Raw genomic sequence first — 17,638 nt, forward strand, 5'->3', positions numbered from 1 at the left:
CACGCAGCCCCGCCCATCACGTGTTTCTGAGTCGGAAAGGACTGGAGCCCAGTCTCCTTTGAAGACTCAAATCTGAGCCTCCTAAAAAACAAACTGTGTGGAGCAGGAGGAAGACTCACATTTGTTGAGAGGGCCAGGCCCTGGGCTAGGTCAACTGCCTGAGTTACCTTCCCCTGCCTCCATCACTCACTTCTTCCCATGCACGCTGCCACCTGTTGGTCCCTGGAAAGGGCCAGCCAGCTCTGGTGTGGTTCCAGTGCTGCACAGGCGGTGTGTCTGGAATGCACCCCACACACACCTTGCTCAGCTGGCTCCCCTTGTCCTTCAAGCACCCCACCCCCACCCCCGCAATTCAGCCCATAGTACTCTTACAGAAACACCTGCTTTGTATCACATATTGCAGTGTCATGGATTTGTTTGTATTTGCATCCTGATTGCTTACTCACTTTCACTTTCTCCATTAGACTCTAAGCTCTAAGAAGTCAGGGACCTTGTCTGTTTTGCTTCCTACTAGGGGCTTAGTCACAGGCGCATAGCAGTTGCTCAATAAATGCTGAATGAATGAGTGTATCTTGTTGGCACCATGAAGTTAGTAGCTAAGAGCTTGGGCTCCAAGTCAGCAGATGTGGTCCTGACCCAGCAGTGAGTAGCACGGTGATTTCCAGGATGCTGTTTGACCCATCCAAGCCTTAGTTTCCGCTTCTGTAAGAAGCAGGATAATTATCGTACCTTCCCTATAGGACACAATTGGGAGGATTATGGACCATCTTTCAATGGTCCATTTAAGAAAGCATTTAGCACAATGTTTGGCACATGCTAATCTAGTATGTTAATTGATGTTGACTCATTATTAATCATAGTCTCACAGCTACCGTGTGAGTTGCCACGTCCATAAAAATCCTTGTTTGGCAGATGAGAAAAGAGACTCAGAGCAGGTAATTGACTTGCTCAGGGCTCCACAGCAAATAAGTGATTGAACCAGGCCCCCCAGACGCTGTGACCCCAGATGGCCTATTTTGTGGGGAGCACATCCTATCTCCTGGGCATTACACAAAGCACTTGTGTGTTTTTTCCATCTCAGTATCCTCAGTGAGATAGACACTTTTTTTTTTTTTTTTTTTGAGGCAGTATCTTGCTCTGTCGCCCAGGCTGGACTGCAGTGGCGTGTTCTCGGCCTACTGCAAGCTCCGCCTCCCGGGTTCATGCCATCCTCCTGCCTCAGCCTCCCGAGTAGCTGGTACTACAGGTGCCCGCCACCTCGCCCGGCTAATTTTTTGTATTTTTTAGTAGAGACGGAGTTTCACCATGTTGGCCAGGATGGTTTCGATCTCCTCACCTCGTGATCCGCCTGCCTCGGCCTCCCAAAGTGCTGGGATTACAGGCGTGAACCACTGCACCCAGCCAGATAGACACTATTATCCCTGTTTTATGGATGAGAAAACTGAGGGTCTGAGGTGGAGTGGTTGCTCACAGATGCCCAGCGAGTCAGTGGTGGGATGGGTTTCAAAAAGGGCTCACTGGCTGGGCGCGGTGACTTATGCCTGTAATCCCAGCACTGTGGGAGGGTGAGGTGGGCAGATCGCTTCAGGTCAGGAGTTCAAGACCAGCCTGGCCAACACGGCAAAAACCCGTCTCTACTAAAAATACAAACATTAGCCAGGGATGGTGGCAGGCGCCGGTAATCCCAGCTACTTGGGAGGCTGAGGCAGGAGAATCGCTTGAACCCAGGAGGCAGAGGTTGCAGTGAGCTGAGATCGTGTAACAGCACTCCAGCCTGGGGGACAAGAGCAAAACTCTATCTCAAACAAACAAAACCAGGCTAACTGCTTACTCCATACCTCTGCCACTGAGCCACATCCTTCTCAGAGGTCACAAAACCACCTTTAGCTTCTGTTTCATGAGGAAGGGAATCTGCAGAAAGGAAACAAAAGCCGAGAGCAAAGAGTGGGGAAGTGGAGCTGATCATTTTGCCTTGTTCCATACTCATGTGTTTTGGGTCTGTTCACTTAAACTGTTTGTGAGCCCACACGTGGTCCATGGAAGGCAGTAAGGCCACATGCTTGGGAGAGATCCAGACATGGCTGGGACCAGCCTGGCCCCCCTAGGGGTGTCTGGGGCTCCTGGGATTTGAATTCATAATAATCGTGCTTTGGATCTACTTGCAGGGCCCTGGGAAACAGTCACACCTCTGCCCGTGCTTCTTAAAGGCAGGCTTGGTTCAGGTGTGGGCGCTTATGCAGAGGTCTGTTTCAGTGGCAGTTGCCACCTGCTGCTTGTGGACGCCTTGCCATTAGACACACATGCAGCTAGCCTCTGAGGAGGGTGGCGTTCCCATTCTCCAGAGGAGGAGAGTGAGGCTCAGAGAGGTTAGATAACAGGCTCAGAGTCGCTCAGCTAGTAAGAGGCAAAGCAGGGACCAGATGCAGTGGCTCGTGCCTGTAATCCCAGCACTTTGGGAGGCCAAGGCGGGCTAAGTTCGAGACCAGCCTGTCAATATGGTGAAACCCCGTCTCTACTAAAAAATACAAAAATTAGCTGGGTGTGGTGGCGTGCACCTGTAGTCCCAGCTACTCGGGAGGCTGAGGCAGGAGAACTGCTTGAACCCAGGAGACAGCCGAAATTGTACCACTGCACTCCAGCCTGGGCGACAGAGTGAGACTCCGTCTCAACAAAAGAAAAAAAAAGAGGCAAAGTAGGACCATGGGAGTCCAAAGCCCGGGCTGTTTTGACTGCGCCAGGTGGGCTTCAGAGGGAAGGGCAGGTTCAGCACGCTCTGTAGCTGGAGAGGTTCAGACTGGACTTGTTCTTTCTGAGCTCAAGGGCCCAGCTCCTGTGCCCCTTGGCCTCCCCTAGCACAGCCCCAGGTGACCCCTCCCCAGCCCCACTCCTCACTGCCACAGTAAAGATGAACATCTGTGTCTTCAGGTGGACCAAGGAGGATCTGGAGCTAATTAACAAGTGGGCCTTCCAAGGGGAGAGAGTGATTCACGGGAACCCCTCTGGAGTGGACAATGCTGTCAGCACCTGGGGTAGGTGCTGCCTCGGGTTTATTTTTGTTGTTGTAAAAATGCTTATTACAATGGTAGGTGCCCAAGAGTCTGTGCTGGTTTGGGAGGAATTGAATCAACGGATTCTGGGAAAAATAGCATTTGCCTATTTTAGGGGGGATGGGGAAAAATCTTGGGGCCCTGCCTCACACCCCCTGAATCAGAATCTCGGGGGTAGGACTGGGGCCTGGGAAGCTCCACGCCAGGGGAGTTGTAGGTTCAGGATGCAGAGCCGTTGCCGTGGAGTTTGCAGACCGCCCGGTGGCCTCCCCTCTGGCCAGGACGCTTGCCTACAGGGCCCAGATGCTGTGTCCTGAGCCCCACATTCAGCATGTGGCCTGTCGGGGGAAGCTGGGCAGTCCGGAAGGAGGGGACGCAGGAATCCAAGGCCTGGTGAGGGCTTCCTGGTGGGGCTGCGGGGACCTTTTGCCCTCCTGCACCTTTTGTAACTGAAGCTGGGCTGACTCGTTACTTAGCCTGTTTCCTGAATGGGGCAAAACGAACCCAACCCAAAGTTCACTCTCTCTCCCAAGTAGCACAGGTGTGTTAGCTTTTCCCACAGCTCTGACCCGCTGACTTTTCTCTTTAGGAGGAGCCCTCCGTTACCAACAAGGGAAGATTTCATCCTTAAAGAGGTAACTTGGGGGTGGAGCAGCACATTCAGCCATGGCTGCATCGATGTGTGCAGGGGGCAGAGCTCTGCACCTTTGGGAAGTACCATAGGAGGCAGGTGTCCCTGGCTCTTCGTCCCCCAGTGTGGACGTCACAGTCCATTAGCTGCAAGGAAGGAGGGGTGGTGGGAAAGACCTGGCAGTTGGTCTTTCTTTCTCCCCTTCAGCTTTTAAATTGCAGAGAGATCAGAAAAGGAAAGTCATGCATGGCTGTGCCCGTAGACCCTCAGCTGCTCATTCATTCATTCCTGTATTCGCTTAGTAAACAAGAATCCATTACTTCCTGTGTTCCCGATGATGCTGCACTGGGGTCTAGGAATGGAGAGATGAAGCTCGGGTGCAGTTTCCAAGGGCTCTCAGTCTGCATGGGGGCTGTGGCCAGACACACACACAGAAGCCGCCACAGGACAATGTGAGCGTCACCGTGATGGAGGCACGCAGGGCAGAGGCAGGATGGAAGTCAGAGGGAGGCTTGGGAGGGACTCGGAGCAGAAGTGACATTTGGAGACTCTCAGCCTGTTTTATGTTTCTGTGCCCTTCCCGCTGGAGTCATTGGAATCACAAACGTGCATGTGCGAGTTCAGCATCCTGTGTTGTTTGCACCCACGGTGGAATTGTCGGGTGCCCAGAATGAAACATGGCAGAGGGGAGCCAGGTGCCTTTTTGGCTGTTCCCTAAGCCGTCGATTAAGTTGTGGGGTGGTGATTGTCCCAGGGTGCTTTGCCTCCTCCATGGGCCTTTTGCATCTGTAAGGGTCCTGGGGCTCTCCTTTACCCAGGGTGGTCTTCATGGATGAGTGGCAGGTCCTGGCCTGCAGCCCCCACCAGCTGGGCCACTCCATTAGTGGCTCAGTAACCTAACCTGCCACAGCGCCACACCTGGGCCGTGGCTGGTTCTCTGGGATCTTCCTGTCCCAGCTCAGCCTCGCCTCCCTTTCCAAGGCTGTGCATCAGGGTTGGCAGCACTGGCACTGTTGAGATTGGGGGCTGGCTTATTCTTTGTGCTGGGGCCACCCTGTGTATTGCCGCCATCCCCAGCCCCTACCCACTAGATGCCAGTAGCACCCTCAGCGTGGCCATCCAAAATGTCTCCAGACATTGCTCAGTGTCCCCTGGAAGGCATAATCACCCTTGCCACCGACCTCTGCACTCCGCAGAAGCCAGCAGGAGCGTGGACCAGCTTCCTCAGGCTGCTCCGGCAGTCATTGCCAGAAGAGCCTCGGGGGCCCAGGTGGAAGCTGGTTTGCCGCTGCCCTGGATCCACATGCAACCAGAGCTGGATCGTGTGGAGGATTCTCAAATGCCTGGGCCCCGGCCTGTCCTCAGGAGCCCACGGTCTGATGGGGAACGCGGTCACTGTAATCGTCAGAAGACACCTGAAGGGTTGTGAAGCTGCTGTGGGTGACAGTGACGGCGTCATAGATGTGGCTGCGGGCCTGGGGAATCATTCATGGAAGTGGTGGCATTTCATTCCTTCAGTGTCTCCTGACAGCCACTTGTGACCTAAGCACTGGACTAGGCCCTGGAGCTAGAAAACTGATGAAGACATGGGCTGGGCACTGAGTGTACGGTCTACTGGGGCATCAGGAGATGAATGAGGAGGCTTTCCAAGGCGGGGCGGGCGGGGCAATGGCCAGGCGTTGCTGGTGTGCTGGGTGGAGGCGCTGGGTCTGCAGGCCTAGGTTTGAGTCCAGCTTTCCCACTTGCCACCTGGCGCCCGCGGGCAAGTCACTACTCCCGGACCTCCAGCTCCTCGTTTATGTAAGGGGATCCTGAACATACAATCAGAAGCGGTGGCTCTGAAGTGCTTAGCTTTGCTGGCCAAGTTTATCCATCCTTTCCACAAGTACCATTGAGCACCTACTGTGTGCTGAGCACCGGGGCCTCCACAGGGAACAAAACAAAGCCCCGCCTCCGTGGAACTCATCCTTTGTTGGGAGAGGAGAAAAAATCAGTTGCTCTGTGAGAGCAATCTTAAGCACCTTTAGGAAACAAGGCAGTTTCAGAGGCTACAAAGGGAAGGGGGGCCAATTGTATGGGGGGTCAGGGGCTGCTAATGAAGGAACATGGAACAGGGACCTGAATGAGTCACACTGCTATGGGGGCGGGGCTGGTCCCCAGCAGAGGAAGCACGGTGCAAAGATCCTGAGGCAGAAGCATGCTGCCTGGCATGTCACACAGTACCTGGGAGGCCAGGGTGGCTGAGCGGAGTGAGCAGCCTGGGGGAGGGAGGAGAATAGAAGAGGCTGGGGCCATGGCCAAGCCCAGATCACAGGAGCGTTTACCAGGCTTACCCCCGAATGGTGGCCGCTGGATGGCGTATGAGCCCTGGATCTGGTGGGGCTGGTGACAGGCCTGTCTGCAGAGGACTTGTCTAGGAAAGATGAAGATGCAACACCCAAACTCCTCCCGCCTGGCTGGACGGGAGCATGGAGCAAACCAACCTTTGCTGCCTGCTGTGGGGTGCCACGGGAGCAGATGGCGGCTTCACAGAGAAGCTGGGGGCTGGACTCCACATTAATCCCACGGATGGCTTAAGGAGCTTCCCCCCCGGCCCCCGCCAACCATGCGTGGTGCCTCACTGTAAAGGAAAAATGCATTGTTTGTGAAGTGGATCAAGATGCGGCCTCCCAGAGCGCTGCGCTTTTGAGGAATGGCTTGTCTTGGAAGAGAAAAGCCAAATAGAACGTTCATCTTTTGTAAAGTTAAAAAGAAAAGGGGGGCCAGCCTCCAAGACTGAGAATCGATATTAATTTCATGGGCTTATGGGCAGTGAGATGAAGCAGGTTTCTGGCAGCCCTTTCCAGCCCTATTGGATTTTACAGTCTTGAACTGTGAAGAGAGCGAATAAAGGTATCAAGGGCTCTGCCCATCTCCAGCTGTCTCGGGCCAGAGCTCATCCAAATCCCCCACCCTCCATCCCAGCCTACAGTCCTCTGAAAGGCAGGTTGGATGGCAAGAAATGTTGGCTTGGACACTACAAGGACAACTGGGATTGTGGCTTTAGGAGAGATTTACGCAGCTCCTCGGGGGCAGGTGAGGACCACGGGGTCATGCTAGAGAGTCAGCTCAGCGTGGCTGCCTGGGACACGTCTGTGCACCAGGGGGCAGCCAAGGGGATGACTGACTCTAACTACACCTGGTTTTAGACCAGGGCCCCTCGTCCGGGCACCATCAAGGTAGGGCAAGAATGGGCTCAGCGTGCTGAGGACAGTCCTCCCTGCATTTACCAAGCCCATGCGTGGCGCTGCCTGCATCAGCTAGGCTGGGCATCTTCCCTCTGGGTGATCCATTTCAGGGCCTGTTGTTTGGTCTAAAACTCCAGCTTCGTGAGGGTGACCCATGCAAGCGAGCCTCCGCCCCTCTTTGTGCTCTTCCATAGCCACTTTGAATTTCTCACTGGATGACTGTGCCGGGTTCCACCACCTCCAGGCTCACACAGGCTGCTCCAACTGCCAGAAATTCTCACCCTTCTAGCTTTGCTTTGGTGTCTTCTTACCCTTCCTCAGTTCTCAGTGTCCACGTCATGCCAGGAAAACCTTCTCGGACCTTCTCCTCTCTCCCCTCTCCCCTCCCGGGCCCCGGCCCCGGCCCCGGCCCCAGCCCCAGCCCCAAGGCCAAGCTGTGCCTAGTATGTTGTAGGCCCCAGCTGAAGTTGAATGAATAAAGGAGCGAGAAGCCTAGGGGCCTGGGATGGAGGCACAGCTGTGGCCTGCAGTGGGAGTCCCATGCTCCCCCAATCTAGTGTCACTTCTTGTACCTCCCTTCTTCCTCTGTATCAGGGTGGGGCGGCTTCCTGGACTGCTCCCAGTCCTGACCCAGCTCTTCCACCTTGAGTTCAGTGTGGACCTTCCTCCTCTTCACCCTGCAGGCCGCCGGCTCTCCAGATCCTGCTGACCAACACCAAAGTCCCTCGCAATACCAGGACCCTCGTGGCTGGCGTCAGAAACAGGCTGCTCAAGGTGACTCTTGTTCCCTTCCCGGGCAGGTTTCAGGGTGGCCAGGACACAATTACATCTGGGTTTTCCAGGTTTCCCTCTGGCTGATGGGTTCTAGGGGGTGTGGTGGGCCTTGGGGGCCCTTAGAAAGGTGGTTTTGGCAGAAAGGAAGGTACTATCCATGCCCATAGCCTGGCCAGGAAAACAACAGTGATTGGGCTTGTTAGACACACTGACTTTGCAGCTGGGAAGGCAAAAACCAGGCCCAGAAGAGAGGCAGTTTCCCCAGAGGATGGGCGCAGGCTGTGGGAACACCTCCTCCCTCCACCCCACTGCTGGGGCAGCTGTGCTGCATCTGCCCGCCCCTAGGCCTCACCAGCCATTCCTTCTTTTTTTCTCTAGTTCCCAGAGATTGTGGCCCCACTCCTGACCTCGATAGATGCCATCTCCCTGGAGTGTGAGCGCGTGCTGGGAGAGATGGGGGAGGCTCCAGCCCCAGAGCAGTACCTCGTACTGGAAGTAAGAGGCTGTCTGCAGGAACCAGGGTTACTGAGTCCACACCACTGTCCAAGGCAGTGGCTCTGCAATCGGGCTGTGCTCGGAATCCCCTGGAAGCCAGCACATAGAGGCCAGGCCCTGCCTCTGGCCTATGCTCTCAGAAGCCCCTGGCCTGGGCCCAGGTCTGTGTGTTTCACACAAGCGTATGTTATTTTCAGGCCTCTTCCCAGGTGATTCTGAGTAATTAGGAGAGAGCAGGGAAGGAGGTCAGGGCCTGGCTCGTGCTAAGTGCAGTGGAACAGGTTTGGGGTCACGTCTAAGGAGCTCCAGCCCACGTAGGTAGATGGGGATGTGGCTGATAACAGTGCTCTGTCGGTGCAGGGGTGACTTCTTACTTGGTCCCTCTCCTGCTATTGCTAACTTCATGGGTGCATTCAACAACTACTTGTCAACTGCCTGCTTTGGGTCAGACAGGTCCTAAAATTGTTTTTTCATCATCATAACCTCATCCACTGCCATTTGCATAATTTTAGTGTAGAGGTTGTGACCTCGTACTTTGGGTGTGGTTAGGCCTGTGTGTGAATCCCAGCTCCACTTCTGCTGGATGTGTGGCCTCGCTGGAGTGTCTTAAGAACGCTCAGATTAGACGGGCACAGTGGCTTACCTGTAATATTAGCACTTTGGGAGGCCAAGGCAGGTGGATCACTTAAGCCCAGGAGTTCGAGACCAGGCCGGGCAACATGGTGAAACGCTGTCTCTGCAAAAAATACAAAAGTTAGCCAGACATGGTGGTGCATGCTAGTAGTCCCAGCTACTCGAGAGGCTGTGGCAGGAGAATCACTTGAACCCAGGAGTTCAAGTTTGTACCCTGGGCGACAGAGTGAGACCTTGTCTCACAAAAAAAAGAACACTTGGAGTCTTATGGGTGACACACAAACACAATGTCTGGTGTGCCATGAGCTTAGGGAAGCAAAGGGTCCCGGCTGCCCCTGGACACAGTCTAGCTGGCCTGGTGAATATGGGCTGATGTTAGCCAGCTGGCTGCCCTTGCGGAGTGAGAGGATCGGATGGCCCCCAGCTGCCGTGGCTCTGCAGCAGCCATCAGTAAAGGGACAGGAGAGGACCCCTTTGCGAGGTGTGTGGTCTCCATGTCACCACAGTCCCCCCTACTCTGTAGTCATTGCCTGGTGCCTCCCGGTCCCCCTGTGGGCATTCGAGTCTGTAGCCCCTGTGCTGAGTGGAAGCTGCCACTGAAAGCTTTTTACAAGTCATTTTTTTCACTTGATCCTCACACCCACCTCCCTGTGAAGTAGGTGTCTTACCCCTGTTTCACAGATGTACAAACCGAGGTCTGAAGAAGGACTTCCCTCAAGGTTATCTGGCTAGTAAGTGGCTGAGCCAGGGGTCCAGCTGACAGACTTGTCGGTCCCTTTATTCAACAGATCTGTCATGAGCACCTACTATGTGCCAGGGTAGAGCCTCCATCGAATTCCTGTGTTTCTGCCCTCATTCCCTCAGTCTTTGTCTTCCTAGCTCTCAATTCCTTCCACGTAGAGAGGAGGGAACGCAGTCCTCCCCGAGTAGGAAATTAATAATGATAGAATACTGCCTAAAATACACCCTGTCGAGCCCCTGGAGAATGCCACAGAACAGCACGTTGATTATACATTGTGTGTATTTTTGGCTGTGGCAGCCGCTGAAATGTGCAACTCGGCTGCTGGACAGCTTTGCACTCAAACCAGCGAACTGTTCTCCTGTGTCACAACCTGTCATCTGATCCTTGACAGATTTTGGATCAGAATGTGACAGGTGTCTGGAACCTGCCTCGGCAACGTGACACCTGGCGCTCAGGCGCAGAGAGCGGCCCCCAGAAGTCTTCTCTCACATCCAGCCCATCGGGCTGCTGAGAGGCACCCGGGGCTGCCACCAGGCCATCAGGCCTGTCAGCTCATTTGTCAGAAGTGCTGAGCTTGGCGCGGGGCGCGGTATGAGGCAGGCTGTTGGTGGGGGGCCACCCCAACCCTGCCCAACCGGCCGTCCCCACGCAGGAGAGCCAGGTAGGCCTCCGCAGAGATGTTTCAGTGATTGGCAGCTCCTGGTATACAGACGATCCAGGTGCCCCAGAACAGAGCTTCACACAGAAGTGAGGAAAATCAGGAGTGCTCTCAGAGGCAGGGTAGACAGGAGCTTATGTCAGGCAGACCCGCCTTCCAGTGCCAGCTGGTACCTACTAGCTCAGTGATCGTGGGCAAGTCACTTCTCTGAGCCTCTATTTCCCCTTTTGTAAAGTGGGGATGATGGTAAGGTAGCCATAAAAATACTAATAGCACATATCTTGTGCCAGGCATTGAACAGAAAACTCACCTTGTTTCATCTCAGGGCAAAGAAGCAGATAACTTTTTTTTTTTTTTTTTTGGAGAAAGAGTCATCTTGCTCTGTTGCCCAGGCTGGAGTGCGGTGGCGCAATCTTGGTTCATTGCATCTTCCACTTCCCAGGTTCAAATGATCCTCATGCCTCAGCCTCCTGACTAGCTGGGATTATAGGTATTCGTCAACATACCTGGCTAATTTTTGTATGTTTAGTAGAGACGGGGTTTCGCCATGTTGGCCAGGCTGGTCTCGAACTCCTGACCTCAAGTGATCCACCCGCCTCAACCTCCCAAAGTGCTGGGATTAAAGGCGTGAGCCACCACACCCTGCTGAGGCAGATACTCTTATGACCCTGGTTTACAAGCAGGAGGCAGACCCAGCGCAGAAGACCTTGCCCAAGGACACACGACCAAGAAGGGGCAGAGCCGAGACTCGAACACAGGCCTACTTGACTCCAAACCCCGTGGTTTTTACTTCCTGATGGCTAGGACTGTGGCTGGGCATCCATCCTTAGAGCCCCAGCACGTTGTGGGTTAAATGAAATCTAACTACTGGGTGCCTGGGCAGTGAAAGCTGTGAGTTTTATTTTTTCATCCACATGCATCTTGTTGGATCCTTAAAGAGCAGGAAGTTTATCCTGCATAATTGAAGAAACCTAGAAAAACAGCTGTTTCCCTGCTTCTGGCCTTGCTGGAGTTAAACCTAGTTCTTATTCTGAAACCAGTCCCCAAGGCAGCTGTAGGGAGGCATATTATTTGAAACTTTTTGTCTTGCAAATGACAGAAATCCATTTCGACCAGGCTTTTGTAGAAAAGGAATGTATTGGCTCCCAATTGAGAAGACCAGAGGTAAATGGCTTCAGGTATAGCTCGATCCAGGGGCTGAAACATTGTGTCGGGAATCTGTCCATCTGGCACGTAATCTCTGACCATGTGGCAAGATAGGTCATCTTGGCGACTTGTGTCTGAATTTAATTATTTTAGCAGCTCTAGTGGAAAGGGTCAGAGAAAACCTGGGACGAGGGCGGGGGGACTGTGATTGGCCCAGCTTGGGCCACATGCCCATCTCTGATCAGTCACCAGTGCCAGAGGCTTCTGTGACCAGCCCTAGGATATGTGCTCAGTGCTGTGGTGAAGGTATGCTCAGCTCTACCCAAGCTCCATGAGAAATGCTGCAGGGGAGAAGGATTCTTTTACAAGTGGAGAGGGCCAGCGTGCCAGGTAGGCAAAACTGTTAGCTGTCTCCAGCCAACAACTGTCAGATGGATGAGGCAGGCTCAGGGGTGGGCATAGGACCTTGGCCTCAGGCAGGCCAAGTGGGAACAGATGGAACCTTCTCCCCTAGGAGCTCATTGACATGAACCAGCACCATCTGAATGCCCTTGGTGTGGGCCACGCCTCTTTGGACCAGCTCTGCCAGGTGACCAGGGCCCGCGGACTTCACAGCAAGCTGACTGGTGCAGGCGGTGGCGGCTGTGGCATCACACTCCTCAAGCCAGGTATCCTGGGGGTAGGTGGGCCAGGCTGTCAGCCTGGGCTCCTAAGAGGGGTCCACCTGGAGAATTCCCTTGAAAGGAAAAAGAGACCTGGAAACAGGTCTCAGCTCTGCTGTGTGGCCTTGGGCAAGTTAATTAACCTCTCTGGGTCTTTGCTTTCCTTATTGGTAAAATAAGGATGACAGTATCTAGCTTGCAAGATCATTGCCCAGATTCAAGCAGGAAAGTCCACCTAGAGAGCCTGGTGCAGGGCTGGGCTGGGGCTGGGGCTCCTGTCATCAGGGCTGTCCCCACAAGCTTGGGAAGCAACCAGGGCATTGTCACTCTCCATGTCTGCCTCACCTTGCCCCACTTGTACCCCTTGACGTGGTCAGGATGGGGTTGATCTTGCTACAGAACAAAAGGTTTTCCTTCCCATTGGTCTGGGGAAAGAGCAAGACCGAGTAACCACCTGACACCTACCTCTGCCCTCAGGCTCACTCCTGGCCTACGGTAGGCACTAACCGTTCCCACCTGTCTCAGTTTCCCTCTGTGCTCCTTGTCCCCTCCTTCCTGGTCTCCCTTCTCTTTCTCTTTTGTCTTTATTTCTTCCTGTCTGTTCTTCATCCTTCTTTTTCCCTCTGTTTTGCACGGAGCCCCCTTGGGCTCCAGGCATCCCCTCACCCTCCGTGCTGGCTCCGAGGCCTCAGGAGGTGGCCACATCCTCACTCCAGCCGACCCCGACTGTTGGTTCCTAGTTCAGAGCCCATGACGATGGTGGAACTTGACATTTCTGGAGTGTGCCCGCTGTGCCAGGTGTTGTGCCAGGCACTTTACCTGCGTTATTTCCTTTAAGCCTCCCTGGGGTCTGCATGGGGGAGGCATCATGATTCCCATTCCCAGATGAGGAGACTGAGACTGAGAGAGGGAAAGTCACTTGTCTGAGGCCACATGGCCAGAACAAAGCAAGGCCGAGTCCTGTGACTTGAGAGCCCATGTTTTTAATTCTTGCTCCCTAAACCCCTGGGGGTGCGACGCTGGGCATTCCGGTGCGCGGAGGGGCTGCTGGTAACCGTAGGCCTCATGGGCCTGTTGGCTCAGGTGGGGTCACAGCCAGGAAGGCACAGCAGGAAGGCCCGGGCTTTTGCCTTGAATATGATGAGCTTCTCCCTGAGAGCAGAGTTTTCAAGGGTGACCTGCCTTCCGTCCCCACAGGGCTGGAGCAGCCAGAGGTGGAGGCCACGAAGCAGGCCCTGACCAGCTGTGGCTTTGACTGCTGGGAAACCAGCATCGGTGCCCCCGGTGTCTCCATCCACTCAGCCACCTCCCTGGACAGCCGAGTCCAGCAAGCCCTGGATGGCCTCTGAGAGGAGCCCACGACACTGCAGTCCCACCCAGATGCCCCTTTCTGGATTATTTTGGGGGCTGCAATTCGCCCCTGTGCTGCCCAGTGGGCGCCCAGCTCCTGACACTGCTGGAGAGGCCCCAGCCGCTTGGTGATGCCGGCCGAGCTCTGCAGTCCCAGCGGTGGGACCTACGGAGGCATGGTCTGCGCTCTGCATCCTCTGAAGCCAGCTGAGCAGGAGGCCTAGGAGGGTCCTCTGAGGCTCCAGACCTGAGACAGAGGGGCTGCTTTCCCGAAGCTCCCACAGTCCCATCTGCTTCAGGCCCCTGCCTTGGCCTGTGTTCTCCCTGGCCGCCTGGGTCGGATGCTCAGATGCTGGGGCCCGGTTCCCAGAGAAATGTGCCTTCTATCTCCCTCTGCAGGGACCGCCCCCGTCTCTCAGAGCCAGGCCTCCCCCTCCTCCTCCAGGAAGCCTTCCCCTACCCCTTGTCCCCCCTTCCTCCCAGAGCACCTGCTGTCTGGGTAGCTCACTCAGCACTTGCTGCGGCCTCCCCTTCTACCTAGCGGGACGGGGCTCCCCCAGGGGCCGTCCCGGAGGCGGTGGGCCCGGTTAAATAAGGCAGGGTCCATGTGCAGTTTCTTCCAATCTGTACCTGAGAGGTTTGTGGAAAAGAAAGCAAAGAGGGAATAAAAAGATTTTGTGTCAACAGCAGACTAGGGAGACTCCAGGCCAGTAGCACCTTCCTCCTCTGTCCCTGTCCCCTTTCCAGCTGTTTCCTCCATGGAGCTCTTCAGCTATGGAGGGCAATAAGGGTTTGGGGTCACTTTGTTGTGTGTCTTGGGGATAAGGTGGCTTTTCCTGGATGGCCCTTGCTGGAGAGGGACTGGAACATGGCTCTCAGTCCATCAGCACAACTCCAGGCTGCTGGCTGCAGAGGGAGAAGTTGAGCTTCCTAGCTCCAGAATCCCAAGCACCCACGAGAGCACAGACCTGTGTAAGACAGGAAAGCAGAACCTGCCACCGCTCCTGGGCATGCCTTCCTTTCTGAAATGAACTGGCTGGATGGAGCAAACAGACTCAAATGTTCATAGCCCCGGTGCCTGGCACTCCCCACCCCCACCCCCCATCCCCCACCGGCCCTATTTGAACTTTATATTGCAGTCGGCTTGGTGCTTTCTGAAATGCCAGTGTCCATCAGGAAACCCTGGTGGTTGGCGCCTTGCCAGCCAGAACCTCGGAGCCGCGGACCTGCGAAGAGGCCGAGTGGAAAGGTGGGGGGCCTGCGCAGGGATTTCGGGATGAAGTGAAAGCGATTCAGTGCGCGTCTGCCCTTGGCCACTAGGGGGCAGCTGGCGCCCTTCCCTGCTGTTTTCGTGGGGCAGGTGAGAGGAGCAGGAGCGGAACTCCACCCCCAGGTCAGCCTTGGGCCCTGCCTGGGGTCACTGCTGGGAACGTGAGGGTGAAGGGAGGACGCATGCCCCAGCTCAACTTGTAGAAATGGCCCCAGATCACTGATGGCTGTTGCCTGCCCCTTCCCTTCAAAACCCACCACATAAAGCAGTAATACTAATACTGAAAGTTCACTGTGGGCTAGGCGTGTTTACGCATCACCCCTTCTCATCTCTGCCCCGATCTCAGTGTCATTGCTAGTCTCATCCCTGCTTTACAGACCAGGAAACCGAAGCTCAGAGAGGTCGAGTAACTTGTCCAAGGCCACACAGCTCATCAGCATCTGAGGCCGGATTCAAACTGACTCCAGAGCCTGCTCTTAGCCCCTATGTGTGTCTAATGGGCTCGCCTCAGTGTGCAGGCTCACTGCGATGTTTTAGCCTTCTGTGCTCGGGTTCGTTTTTCTGGATTCGGATGTACTTGACTGGGGTGGGGCTCGGGCCTGCGTGTTTTCCTCCCCACGTGATTTGAATGAGCAACCAGGCCGGAGGCTGCTGTGCCCTCAGTGATGGCGCTGGCTGACAGCCAGCCAGCCTCCAGCCTGTAGGAGGTGGGCCTGGAAGCCTCCCCAGTCTTCCAGAGATGTCCACAGCAGCTATGAGATGGGTGCAGGGGGCAGAGGCTGAGACCCCCAGAGCCTGTTTGCTCCTCGAGGCCCTCTCTCTCATCCCTCGGGGACAGGATGTCACTCCTGGGGCAGGGGCCAACTCGACACTCCAGTGAAGCGGCTGCCAGTGTGCTTTGGCCAGAGCAGCCTTTCAACCCAGCCACCACTGCGGCCACTATACGGGCCTGGTGTCACACTCCTGGCTACCTTGTAGACAGTTGGCACGTGTGACTCACCCGTTTTCATCGCCTATTGCAATGGTTCTCGCTCTCAGAGCTGCACCTCTGAACCACCTGGGGAGCTTCTAAAAGACCCGCGAATTCCTGACCCCGCCCCAGGCGTTTCGAGTTCATCTGTCTCAGCGGTATCTCTTTTTGAATAGATAGCTTTTCAAAGCTCCCAGGTGGTTCTAAAGTGTGACCAAGCACCACGTGGTGCTGCACGCCTGTGGTCCCAGCTACTCAGGAGGCTGAGGCGGGAGGATCACCTGAGCCCAGGAGTTGGAGGCTGCAGTGAGCTGTGATGGTGCCACTGCACTCCAGCCTGGGTAACAAAGTGAGACCCCGTCTCGAAAAAATATTTTTAAAAAGTGATAAAATGCAGCCAGGGCTGAAGATACCAAGCCAGATGACTCCAAGGTCATCTCTGCATGCCATTGTGGTGGTTGAGCACTCTAGCCCTGCCCACCCCCTGGCCACGTGACCCTGGGCAAGCCAGCTTACCTCTGGAGGCCACAGCTTCCTCATCGGAAAGTGGGACTCATACCCACCTATGGAGGTCTCATGGGGATCCCGTGAGAAAATACACAGAAGGCCCCTGACACAGTGCGTGGCACATGGTAAGTGCTCAGTAAATACTCGTAGCTGTCTTATGCTAAAAGATAAGGGTGTCTCCCAGAGCCCCACAACTTCAGAATGGTGCACAGAGCTGGCTCAAGACACCCTGCCCAGATGGTCCAAAGCCCCTGGGCTGAGACCCCTTGGGTCGCTGTTGGAGAAACACACCTAACGTGCACTGGCTTTCTCACCTCCCTGCTTCCTCTCCAAAGAGGCAGTCACAGCACCGGCGCCTGCTTTGCCTGGGAAACTGCAGTGCCTTTGAAGTCATTAGCTGCAACCGCTCACAGCCTCTGCAGCCTGAAGTTCTCAGAGAATTCCCTGGTTCTGGCAAGGGTCTCACTTCGGGAGGTAGGCAGGAAATACTGTGGTTCCTTCCAGATAGAGTAGCTGCTGTGATTGCACTGATGTCGTTTCTGTCAGTGAGGAGTCCTTTTTATTTATTTATTTTTGACACTGTCTCACTCTGTTGCCCAGGCTGGAGTGCAGTGGTGCCATCTTTGCTCACTGCAACCTCTGCCCCCCGGGTTCAAGCGATTCTCCCGCCTCAGCCTCCTGAGTAGCTGGGATTACAGGCGTGAGCCTCCACGCCCCACTAATTTTTGTATTTTTAGTAGAGACGGGGTTTCTGCCACGTTGGCCAGGCTGGTCTCGAACGCCTGACCTCAAATGATCTGCCCACCTCAGCCTCCCAAAGTGCTGAGATTACAGGCGTGAGCCAACACAGCTGGCCTGGTGAGGAGTCTTTCCTCACCCAGAACGTTCCTGTGGCCTGCTGGCAGCCAGTCGCGTTGGTGGCTGGCTCCAGGTCAGCAAGCGTGGTGGGGAGCCGGCCCTGCCCTTCGCTTGTGCTTGGCCCAGTCAGCTCCCTTCTCCTCCACGGCTGTTTTCCTCCTTGTTTCCTCAGCTAGCGCCCTTCAGAAGACACCTGGCTCAGGGGCCTGCACCTCGCAGGTGCTTCCTTCCCCAGCCCTTCCTGGTTTCCAGCTAATTTTGGACAAGCTCTTTGGTTGTCTGTTAGCACCTACTGTCTTCTAGGAAAGGGCAGAGAGCTGGATTTGAGGCCAGGCACTCTGGTTCCAGAGTCTGAGCTCTTTAGTTCTCAAATTATAATATTTTTACTATTACAAAAACTGTTTATACACTGTAGAAAGAAAATACAGATGAGCAAAAATCACATCAAAGCACTGTGTTTTTACCACACAGAGATTACCCCTATGAACAGCTGCCACCTTTCCCTGTGTGTGTATGTATGTGTGTGTACATGTGTACACGCTGTTCGATAAAGTGAGATCATCGTGTACATGCTATTTTGTTACCTACCCTTTTGGTTTCCAGTCACCTTTCTCTGTCAGTATGTTTCATCTCTAATGCCCAGGCTATAGTCACATTTCCTCCAGCTG

The 17,638-nt window shown here is 54.8% G+C and overlaps 1 protein-coding gene across 4 annotated transcripts in view; it reads left to right on the top strand.

Annotated features, from left to right (window-relative positions):
• The window catches only part of MVK (mevalonate kinase), a 24,010-nt gene extending 9,958 nt beyond the window's left edge, over positions 1–14,052 (top strand). For all 4 annotated transcript variants that reach the window (XM_011936120.1, XM_011936138.1, XM_011936129.1 and 1 more), the window contains 6 exons: positions 2,926–3,029; positions 3,637–3,682; positions 7,589–7,679; positions 8,058–8,174; positions 11,868–12,021; positions 13,213–14,052. In XM_011936120.1, the coding sequence (XP_011791510.1) occupies positions 2,926–3,029; positions 3,637–3,682; positions 7,589–7,679; positions 8,058–8,174; positions 11,868–12,021; positions 13,213–13,364 (664 nt within the window). In that variant the 3' untranslated portion in view covers positions 13,365–14,052. The remainder of the gene's footprint in view (positions 1–2,925; positions 3,030–3,636; positions 3,683–7,588; positions 7,680–8,057; positions 8,175–11,867; positions 12,022–13,212) is intronic.
• Positions 14,053–17,638: the final 3,586 nt, after the last annotated feature.

The sequence above is a fragment of the Colobus angolensis genome, unplaced genomic scaffold (assembly GCF_000951035.1).
Source record: "Colobus angolensis palliatus isolate OR3802 unplaced genomic scaffold, Cang.pa_1.0 Scaffold10, whole genome shotgun sequence".
Lineage (NCBI taxonomy): Eukaryota > Metazoa > Chordata > Mammalia > Primates > Cercopithecidae > Colobus > Colobus angolensis.